The sequence below is a fragment of the Pseudorasbora parva genome, chromosome 16, assembly GCF_024679245.1.
Source record: "Pseudorasbora parva isolate DD20220531a chromosome 16, ASM2467924v1, whole genome shotgun sequence".
Taxonomy (NCBI): Eukaryota; Metazoa; Chordata; class Actinopteri; order Cypriniformes; family Gobionidae; genus Pseudorasbora; species Pseudorasbora parva.
In genome coordinates this window covers 42228889-42240957 of record NC_090187.1, presented here as the reverse complement: position 1 = coordinate 42240957, position 12069 = coordinate 42228889, and the positions used below count along the sequence as shown (strand labels likewise).

The following is a 12069-nucleotide window of genomic DNA, read 5'->3' as shown; positions in this document are numbered from 1 at the left end:
GGTTATGACGCAATCGTTAGCCTATTTTTACAAAAAACAGCTTCTACGGGGCGATAGTGTAAGATACAATGTAATGGAGCCTTTTGTGCATTGTCGTGTTTCTTTACAAATAAACAAATGGACAAATGGAGTCTTTAAACACTTCAGATGTAAAGTTATTCACTGTCAAAGTGATGCCAAAATGAATGGGAGTCAATGGGATGCTAACAGCAGGTGATGGCTTGGTTAGCAAAGGCCGCCCCTATGGAAGGTACGCTCTCCAGGGGCTGGATCACCCCCTTGGTAAGCCTTTGAACTGCAGAGGCACTTTCAACACTTTTTAGATAAACTGAATATGGAAGGTGATCGGCCGAAACATTACTTTATAAAGTTTTAAATATGGATATTTTTCTTACACAAACGCATCATTTCACTTCCAAAGGCCTTAATTAACCCGAGAGCCGTGTGGAGCACGCTATTTCACAGACAGATGCATTTTTATAGTCTTCAAAAACAGAGCAACAATCACTGCCATTATAAAGCTGGGATTAGCCAGGACTTTTTTAATATAACTCAACTTTTATTCATCTGACGAATATCTTATGACAACAGATCTTTCATCCCTTCAACAGATTAGTAAATACTTGAATAAATCGTTTGGGTAGGGTAAAGGTAAGGTGCAGCAAACAAATTCTTTTCTCACTGCCGTTTCTTGCAGGTTGAGCTGATATTTTCTCCACACTGCTGCCTGTTGTCTGTAGAGAGAAGTGCAACCGAGCAGCTAATATAAACGCTCTCAGCACATCTGAGGTGGTCTGTGCCAGAGCGAATGCATCAGTCTTCAGCAAGACTTAACTTGTGCACATACACCCGTCATATACTACTGACACTGAATCTTCAGATTAGTGCTTGATCAATTACTAAATTTGAGACTTTTACATTTGGTCTCCATCCCAGTCAACAGTATTTGATTACGGTTTGGTGCCAGATAACAGCTCTAGTAACACTTATTAAAATTGCAGTTAATAAAATACTTTCATTTTTAAAATCGATATAGGTTTTATTCAGTAGTCTTTGGTACAGACTTGCCCCTGCGGTTCACACAGCCTGGGAAAACCAAAAGCAAGTTCAGACATTCACACAGGGCAGGGCTTTAGATTGCACCCCCTACACACACACACACACACACACACACACACACACACACACACACACACACACTTGCTAGTATGCTAACAAGTTTCATTCAAAGCATTCATTGAAACCTATCCCACGCCAGGTCAGCACTAGCAGCTGCTGTTCAGGCGCTTAGTCAGCTGAGAGAGACAGGTAGAGTTTGAATGTGTTTGAATGTCTGTGCATATGTGTGTGTTCATGAGACAGCAGGTCTGGGACCGAATGCAACAGAGCGGATGGTAACCACCCCATGACCCGAAGTTCATCAATCAGCAGTCTCTCTCTCTCTCTCTCTCTCTCTCTCTCTCTCTCTCTCTCTCTCTCTCTCTCTCTCTCTCTCTCTCTCTCTCTCTCTCTCTCTCTCTCTCTCTCTCTCTCTCTCTCTCTCTCTCTCTCTCTCTCTCTCTCTCTCTCTCTCTCTCTCTCTCTCTCTCTCTCTCTCTCTCTCTCTTTCTCTCTCTCTGTTTGTGTGCAAGCTCTTCATTGGTCTGGGTTGCTGACATGAATTACTGCGCCCGCTGTTGTTGTTAAAAGTTCTCTGGTATTTTCTCACCCATCAGAGAATTTGCTTTGTAGTCATCTTTGCTATGCCATGCACAAGCACTAATGAGATTTGTTATTGATTTACTATGTTTCAGTCTTATCTTACTTTATATGGATGGTTCTCAAAGGATTCACACAAAATATTTTCTCAACCGGAAAAGCCACAGCCCCAAAAAGTATTAGAACACTTTAAATTACACTGAAAACAATATTACACATTGGTATTTTATACCATTTAAAATAACTTTCTATATAAAATAAAAAAAATATATAAAATAATACAATTCTGTTGTAATGTAGTGTAAAGTGTAATTTATTCCTGTGGTCAAAGCTAAATTTTCAGCATTATTACTGCAGTGTCACATGCTCCTTCAAAACTCATTCAGATATGCTGATTTAGGGCTCAAGAAACATTTCTGAGTTCCTGGTAGCGTCTCATCGACCAATCGCGATGATTTTCTCACACTGGGTATGATGTAATTTCCATATGCATGATTTTTCCCCCGAACTAGTTCAGTGGAAATGCCCTGCAACCAATTTAAAACATTTCATTGGCCATAAACCTACCCATCACAAGAAACATTCTGCATTTTCAAATAAAACATATCATTTAGTACGTTTATGAATCAATTTACATTGTGAACACACAAACACACACACAGACACACAGGTTTGTTTCACTATATTAGTGAGGACATTACATAGACTTCCATTGATTTTATATCAGGTCAATGATATTTTCTATCCCCTAACCCAACCCCTATCTCTAAATCTAACCATCACAGAAACATGTGCAGAACAACAGTTTTAAATAAAAACATGTTTTGGCCGATTTATACGCCTTTTAAACTAGTGAGGACCAGTCCAATGTCCTCAATAGTGGGTCATTTTCATGTTTCCTATATAAGTGAGGACATTTGTGTCCTCACAAGTATTGCCAAACAAGGAACACACATACACACACACACACACACACACACACACACACACACACACACACACACACACACACACACACACACACACACACACACACACACACACACACACACACACACACACACACACACACACACACACACACACACACACACACACACACACACACATGTTGGTTTATGTGGTTTACAGGGACTCTCCATAGGCGTAATGGTTTTTATACTGTACAAACCGTATTTTCTATCCCCCTACACTGCCCCTACCCCTAAACCTACCCATCAAAGACACACACAGACACACACACACACACTGCCCCTACCCCTAAACCTACCCATCACAGGAAACATTTTGCATTTTTACTTTCTCAAAAAAACATAATTTAGTATGTTTTTAAGGCCATTTGAATTATGAGGACATTTGATATGTCCTCATAAACCACATTTATAGTGTAATACCAGTGTAATACCCATGTAGTGATACAAATTTGTCTCCTCATGAACCACATAAACAGGCACACACACACACACGCACGCACACACACACACACACACAATGGTTACGGTAATTTTAGGCATAGACATACACGCACGCGGAACAACAAGCAGGGAAGATGGTTTGTTTAGGCGTAGACATTCACGCGAAATCACACGGTGTAGACATACACGCTCAAAACGCGTACAGATAACACACCACTTGGCCTTAGAAAGTGGCGTGTATGTTTATGCAAAGTCATGATGTCATTTTGCAAGATGCTAGATCTTATATTGAAGCTTCTGTTTGAAAAAAAAACTAGCTAGCAAATGTTGAGCATATTAATCCGGATGTTAACAACTAGTAGTTCGGCAGAATAGGCGAAGAAGAAGAAGAGGGCGTTCCAGTCTGTGAAAACGGTGACCCCCACCAGCACGATCACGCCCATTTGTGGCCGCAGTTGGATGATATTGCATTTTTGTGGAAACTGAGATATTTTCTTTTTTGCGAGATTATTTTTATAATAGTGTTACAAACAATAATACAACAATAATCCAAAAATCATAATAATAATGTTTTTAAATGAGGCTTACGCGTCTATAGTTTTATGTGTTTATGTACTTTAGCCATGGCCTGAATAGTCTGACTCTAGCCTACCAGCATCTATTGAAACGGACGGTTTGGGGTGTCATTATACACACTGCTTTAGAGGGTGGGAACCATGCTGACCGGATTACCTTGCACCTCACTGAACTCTTTGTCTTTCCAGCAGGTCAAATTAGTCTACGCAGCTTGTTTTTATCGTTCTTCTTTTTTCTTTTCTTTTTTAACAGTCTGTTTTGCATTTGAATTAATCTCAGGAATGCTTGCAGGACACCGCATATTTCTATGAGTTGTCACAATGATGACAAACAAATGAAAAAGTATAAGTCTGACCACAAATATATTCATTTTCAGAGTGTGCTCACCTGAAGCAGGAAGTTGATGGGTTGCAGGCGGAGCTGGAGAGTCTGCGGATGGAGGTGCCAAATTTGAAGTCATACCTGGATTCAGCAAGAGATCAGATTCTGCAGTTGGAGAACCAGGTCGAGTCCCAGAAACTACTGCAGAACCAAAACCAAGAAGCCCAGTCTCTCATACAGGGTGTGTATGCCCACAGTTAAAAGATGAAATGTGTCATTTTAGCACCATTAGTGGCACCAAACAGAATTGCAGTAATAATAACAAGACATCTAAAATGCTCGAGAGGTCTCCCATTCAGCTGCTCAGCAGTTTTCATTTTCATTCCTTCATGTTTGTCTGTTTGCCATTCATGGAAATCCAAGCACATCTGTCGTGTGTTTGTGTGTTTGTGTTGACCAGGTGTTTTGGGGTTGCAGTCTCACACCATGTCAGTATCCAGATATGTCTATGGAGTGTTTCACTAGCTTTTTCAGTTCTTGTGTGTGAATGGGGACGTTTGTGTCAGACAGGTGTTTCAACCCCCCTGCGTGTTTCTTTGTGAAGCCTCTGAAACTCTCAGTAGTGCAGTTAACACTTTAGAAATGTTTCCCTTGTCAACAAGCCAACGGCCCCTAACCTCCATGAGGCGGCCTGATGGGAGATAACTTACTTATTTGTGTTAATAACACCTTCTGAAACAGAGAGAGACACAGCTTAATACTTAAAGAAAGAAACATCACAAATGATCGACAAATTGTTCAATTGTTTCCCCGAGACAGTAATAAGAATAAAAGGAGACCAGAATGAGACTTGTGTAGTGAGTGAAGAGTCAGGACATTTTTTAATATAACTCAGAGTGTATTCGTCTCAAAGAAGAATGCCATATACACCTAGGATGACTTGAGGGTGAGTTAATCATGGGATCATTTCATTTTGGGTGAACTAACCCTTTAAGCCCCCATCTAGCGATCCTAATGCTCCAAATAGCAATTAAACCTCTAAAAGTATCTTTATTTGTATGTTTTCTGGGAGGAGTACCTTTCCTTTATCCATAAAAAACTGACAGATCCGACGTGTGTGCACAAAGAAGGCGCATATACAGAATTACACATACACAGAATTACAGTCTTGGCAAGTTTTCACGCAAACATTATCTCTTATGTCTCATGTGAATGTTTGGTTAATTGTTGGAGAAAAAACTCTAATGTGTAAAATTAATTTAGATCTGTGTGGTACAGTAGTCCTTAATATAGGCTGTCTATCTCATTAATGTTAATCAAACAATTGTGGTATCATGGAAAAATAGTTATATATAGATATATATATATAGATATATATATTTAAGATATTTTGTGTTATTACCGGGGATTTTAAGGTATTCAGAAAACTTTAACTCGATTTTCATCTAAATTGACTGACTCTACTGACTTGAAACAGATGTAGATCAGTCATTTTTTGTCAGATTCAAACAAACTATACATCATTTTCAAGTTTCTCATTGCAACTCCTTTTGCCAGCACGCGTCACACATTTTAAAATCTAATTTATTCCTGTGATCAAAGCTTAATTTTCAGTATCATTACTCCAGTCTTCAGTGTCACATGATCCTTTAGATTTTTCTAATATTTTGATTTGATGCTCAAGACACTTTTTGTATTATTATCATTGTTGAAAACATTGCTCGGAAGGTTTGCCGCTTTATATTTTTGTGGAAACTGAGATACATTTTTCAAGATTCTTTAAATAGACTAGGATATAAATCTTTCGTAACATTATACAATTATTTACGGTCACCTTTGAATAATTTGATGTGTCCTTGCTGAATAAAAGCCTTAATTTCATTTAATCTTCTAATTAAAGGCACAGTATGTAAGATTTTTGGAATAAAATATCCAAAAATCATTAAGCAGCATTATATATTTTGTTGACTTGTGTACTTGCATTATCCCAAATGTTTCTAAGAATGTTCAAATCCAGAGAAATAAGCCATTTTAACCAGGATACGTATGCGTGCGTCGCCTATCAGTGACATCATATCTTTGTTTCCCTAAAAATTATTATTTTTTTTTTTTGTTTCCCGATTTATTTTCTAGAAACCATGGAAACGCCAAAGCCGCTTTAATATATGATGAGTTTTATTAGACAGGTGAGCAACTGTTTGGATCATTGATGGACAGAAACGAATCATTGTCCTCCAGCTCAACACAGTTAGTCTCATTGTTTAAATCTGGTGTTCTTGATTTACTGTGAGTGACATGTTTTACCATGCCTAATATGATCTCTCACTGCAGTGTGAACAAGTGTCTCATAGCAGCCGCAGAGCGAACACACAGAGTAACATTATAGCATTACTTTAACACACTCAAATGTGTGTAATCTGATAAAACAGCGCCGCGTTACCACACACACACACAAGCGGAAGAAGTGGAAGCGCTCATCTGCGGCAGAATAAAAGCTCCGCCAAATCCAGACATTACCAAGCTATGCATTTGTTTTGAATAATTGACCTCTAGCAGGCGAAAAGTTAGATATTGTGGCTTTAATCTTACAGAACCCAAACTTTTGAATGGTAGTCTATCCACACACTCACACAAAAAAACCTTAATGTGAACCTTGCCCGTTTAGTTATTTCCAGGCTGAATGATCTGAGCTGTCCCATTCAAATTCATTTTCAAGCTCTATATACTCGTATCGCATGCCAAAATATGTGTATCTCAAATTTCTGGAAAACAAAATGAATACATGAACTGCAGCTAATAGCTCCATTAAGTCTCCTGAACTATGAAAGAGCATAAAAATTGTCTTCTGAGAAGTACTCATAGCCCTGAATCATTATTGGAGCAGATCGATATTTCCTTCCCATGCAAGGCAAAAGAAAGAAAAAAGGGAGCAAAACAAAGAGTATATATGGGTATACCTTGCTCTCCATCTCGACTGGTCATGTTACGGTGACCAGAAAGCAATTTTCTGTGTGCCGCTAAAGAGGCGAAGCCCCCCTCCTCTGCACTCTTTTACCCCTATTGAGAAAATGTCACACTGACACGGGCAACACAGTAGAGAGCACTTTCACCAGAAAAAGCACGACGTCACCTTAACCGGTCTCAGCCTCTCAGAGCCAGCCAGACAGCCAATTCAACAAACAGACAGAACAAAACAGCCCATTTTCCCTCTGAATAAAAGGATCGGCCCTCTGGATCGACCACGTAGAGAAGCGATCCCCCCCCCCCGGCCTTTATGCAGTTCTGGAATACATCCTGTTGTGATTTCGCAGACCTGCTCGCCAGCACAAACAGTTTGAGAACAGAATGACCGCTTCCTCTGGACTGTGGTTTCAGGTGTTTATGGCTTGGCCCTCAGTTCCTTTAGAAACAAACACATTTTTGTTTCCCGTAATTTACTGTGGTTTTACACCCCCTTTTCTCTATCTCTGCTTCTGCAGCTGCTGTTTTCACAGGGATGACGCAACAACCTAATTATTGTCTCTTCATTCGCTAAAGACAATGTTGTGCTCACTGTGGTGTTTTTCCTCAGGAGATGTGCTTCAGAATTAGACCAGCATCTTACAAATAATTCCTCCCTGGATCTCTGAATTCCCTGTCAGCCTCTCTCGGGTATTTCTGTCCTGTGGTTTATGATGCTAATCATTAGGAGAGTAGGAGGAGAGTGAGAGCGAGACAGAGAGAGGTCAGAACGACTTGCTCTGGTCGATGGCGGTAAAGGACGGCCTCTCATCGACTCTCAATCTATTCAAACACTGCCAGGGCCTGTGTGTGGCTCCTGACTGCGGTTACATGTGTGACCGTGTGTTCCTGCTTGTTACATTGACACCTTTGTAAATGTCAATAATTCTTCATGCAAACTGGATCTTATCTCTTGCGTGTCTTGCGTAATTTGTTATCTATTCATAGCTCGGCACCTGAAAAGAGCTGCTTACCCATGCATTATTAATAACCATTGACAGTCGTATAACCATAACTTTGCACCTCCAGGATGATCAAAGACAGTCTGGAGTTACCTGTAAGTACTGTGACAGTTAGAAGACGTCTGTGTGAAGCTAATCTATTTTCAAGAATCCCCCGCAAAGTCCCTCTGTTAAAAAAAAGGCATGTGCAGAAGAGGTTACAATTTGCCAAAGAACACATCAACTGGCCTAAAGAGAAATGGAGGAACATTTTGTGGACTGATGAGAGTAAAATTGTTCTTTTTGGGTCCAAGGGCCACAGGCAGTTTGTGAGACGACCCCCAAACTCTGAATTCAAGCCACAGTACACAGTGAAGACAGTGAAGCATGGAGGTGCAAGCATCATGATATGGGCATGTTTCTCCTACTATGGTGTTGGGCCTATTTATCGCAGACCAGGGATCATGGATCAGTTTGCATATGTTAAAATACTTGAAGAGGTCATGTTGCCCTATGCTGAAGAGGACATGCCCTTGAAACGGTTGTTTCAACAAGACAATGACCCAAAACACACTAGTAAACGGGCAAAGTCTTGGTTCCAAACCAACAAAATTAATGTTATGGAGTGGCCAGCCCAATCTCCAGACCTTAATCCAATTGAGAACTTGTGGGGTGATATCAAAAATGCTGTTTCTGAAGCAAAACCAAGAAATGTGAATGAATTGTGGAATGTTGTTAAAGAATCATGGAGTGGAATAACAGCTGAGAGGTGCCACAAGTTGGTTGACTCCATGCCACACAGATGTCCAGCAGTTTTAAAAAACGGTGGTCATACAACTAAATATTAGTTTAGTGATTCACAGGATTGCTAAATCCCAGAAAAAAAAAATGTTTGTACAAAATAGTTTTGAGTTTGTACAGTCAAAGGTAGACACTGCTATTTTTTTGAACACACCCCTTTCAACTAATTGCCCAATTGCACAGCCTTAAGAGCGTGCATATCATGAATGCTGGGTCTCATTTGTTTTCTGACAATCTACTGAACCTACTGGTAACTTGTTTGCCACGTAGCAATAAAAAATATACGAAAAACCTTGATTATTCTGGTTAGTCACATTGTACTGCTATTATTTTGAACAAGACTGTATATATATATATATATATATATATATATATATATATATATATATATATAATATGTACATATATAATATGTATACATATATAATATGTATGAATTTCATTACATGAATTTAATGTGATTTGTTGTAAAGAAAGAGGACAATTTTGCAGCAAAACATGTCACGATATTTAATAAATATAAATATGACCACCTTGAATATATATTACCACTATCTTTACCAAAAAGTTTTTATGACTTTGGATCTTTTCAGTCTTAATCAGATCTTTGGATCTTTTCAGTCTTTTCAGATTTAATTTGAATTGTAATTATTTCAATAACTATTCAGGGCTTTTTGTGAACCAGTTTGACCGATGTATTAAAAGTGATCAACCTCAAAATAAAAATAAAAAATTCATTACAAATCGATCATCACTATGGCTCGCAAGCAAGTTTCATATTCCCATCTTTTTTGACCAATAGATGATTTTTCACTTTTCCGGTCATATGGATAGTGATTTTATAAATAAATAAACTTTACCTCCACATGAGCTCTACATAAGATCAATAGCTGGTGAAATAGGCCCATTTTAGGACACATATAGAACAAAATATGCTATTCACAATAGAAATGTCCATGATTTTTATCTCTTTCCAGGTTTCCATGACTTATGGAAGGTATTTGTCCACATGTCAAATGTTTGTGGAACATGTTCGCCATGACCTGTGTGGGTTTGAGAGGAACTTCATAGCCACTAAAAATCACCTTGACACCAGGTGTTCAAAAATAATTGAAATCATGACTAAAAGTGGCATTCATTCTGAGAAAAGCTCTAACATTATTTGTTTGCAGACGCCTCTTGGTTTAGTTATCTAATTAAATGACATCAATTTTAAGTGTAGCTCGGCCACTATAAATACTGAACGCTGTCATCAAACAGAACAAGATGAAGATTGGCTTGTGCGGCCTTATTTTGTGACTGCAGTAGCACAACTCTAAATCTGTGGCTAGTCTGACTCCTACAGTTTCCTGTCATCCTCTCCTCCCTGTTGTCTTTTAAAATGTCTCCTGTTTCAAATCCTTGGCCGTTTTTCCTCTGATAATGAGAGCCAGTCCGAGTGAATACGCTGCATCGGATGTCACCGGGCTGAGATGATGAATGAGAAGGCTTTCACTGGCCCGTGTTTGGGTGTAGAGTTCACCCTCAATTATGGCTGCTGGCAACCGATAGGCACCAGATTATACTTCAGTGCTTCATGAGAGAGATAAAGCTGTGAGGGAAAAGAGGAAAAAGAGAATTACATTTATTGGCAGGGGAGGAAGCGGATAAACGAGAAAAGAAAACCAGATGAACATTTATAGCAAGTGACAAAAGACAGTGAGACAAAAATCTGTTTTCAACTTTTGCCAACAGTAGATGTAGAGCCGAGTTGGATTTATTACCGTGAACATTTCGGTGTTACATGAGTTTCCTGAAGCATTACTTAGTCACCTGATCAGCACTGGCAGATAGTGTCGTGTTAATGACTTTTTTTACAGGTTACATCAAATTTATTTCTTGTTCTTGTTTTACAGGCCTGACGGAGGAGGTGAAAAGTCTGAAAATAGATCTCCAGAACAGCATGCATGAAAAAGAGCATGTAAAGAAGCTCCTGGAGTAAGTTATTTTTGAAGTCTACACTTTCACTGAAATGAAACATCGTGACTGACTGAAACAGGCAGTGACTCTGAAGCATGCAGGACTCAACTCAATTGATTTGCTACCTGCTATCAGTGTGATAGAGCACAAATACTGGGACAAATTTTTTGGTAGCTCTTTATTTTGCAGTCCTGTTCCACATGTACATACTATGTACTTATTATAGCAATTACAATAACCTTACCATACCCTTAATGGGTTAACCTTAATAACCTTAATAATGGGTTAACAATAACCTTAATGGGTTAAGGTTAGGTTTGGGGGTTAGTCCCTACATAACCCCCAAACCTAACCGTAACCCATTATATTACATTATATTACCTGTCATGTACTTTCTGAGGTAATACACTGTAAGTACACATAATGTGAAATAAAGTGTAACTAATATTTTAAGAAAATATTTATTTTTCCCCAATATTGAATGAAAATATTAATCTTTTTTGCTCTCCATGGCTGGATTTATTTGACCTAAAATACAGTAATTTTCTTGAATATTATTAGAATTTAAAATATCTGTTTTCTATTTTAATATATTTAAAAGTGTAATTTTATTCTCTGAATACAAATATATGTACACATATCTGTGTGTATATATGTGTGTGTGTGTGTGTGTGTGTGTGTGTATATATATATATTACTCACCAGCAGACCAGTGATACATGGTGACGTGCTGCCAAAATGGCGACGGCCAGCTCGACCCTACTTTACCGTGTGTTCACACCGCCGCCGGCGAGAGCGTCAAAATTCGCTCTTGCCGCTCTGACAACGACGCTGTAGAAAGCTCCGTGGACGCGCTGCCGCTCTGACGCATAGACCGTTAAAAAATACGCTCTGACGTAGATCGAATGTTTTTTCTTTTTTTAAACTGTATTTAAAGAGGCCGCAAATCAAACAAGCATATTGATGGATATACTAACCACAAGTAGGGTATAAATTAACTTCATGAAATCGTTTAAATGTGAAAGTAAGAATTAATTGCACACCCGCTGAACAACGAGCGTTCTAGCGCCTATAAAATAGTGTTGCGCGACTTCTTAACAAATTACACATCACTATGAATGATCTTGTCATAAATGATAGGGAACCCCGCACAGCAATGATCAACCTCTCCTACAAATTGCTTGGGAACTAATGTGGTCGGAACCAAAGTTTACAGGCCTGCGTTATCTGGATTTCTCTCAAGCGGAGCACTTCTACATTCTGACTGGTTGCCGCCTGTTGCCGCCGAACCACGTCATAGCTCATTACCATAAAGTTGAGCTGATTTCAACTCTCCTCGACGCCCAAATCGTCCAAGA

General features: G+C 39.0%; 1 protein-coding gene across 2 annotated transcripts in view; it reads left to right on the top strand.

Moving 5' to 3' along the window:
* Window positions 1-12069, top strand: part of lekr1 (Leucine-, glutamate- and lysine-rich protein 1) — a 114288-nt gene that overhangs the window by 56701 nt on the left and 45518 nt on the right. For both annotated transcript variants that reach the window (XM_067419084.1, XM_067419083.1), the window contains exons 5-6: window positions 4066-4251; window positions 10648-10729. In XM_067419084.1, the coding sequence (XP_067275185.1) occupies window positions 4066-4251; window positions 10648-10729 (268 nt within the window). The remainder of the gene's footprint in view (window positions 1-4065; window positions 4252-10647; window positions 10730-12069) is intronic.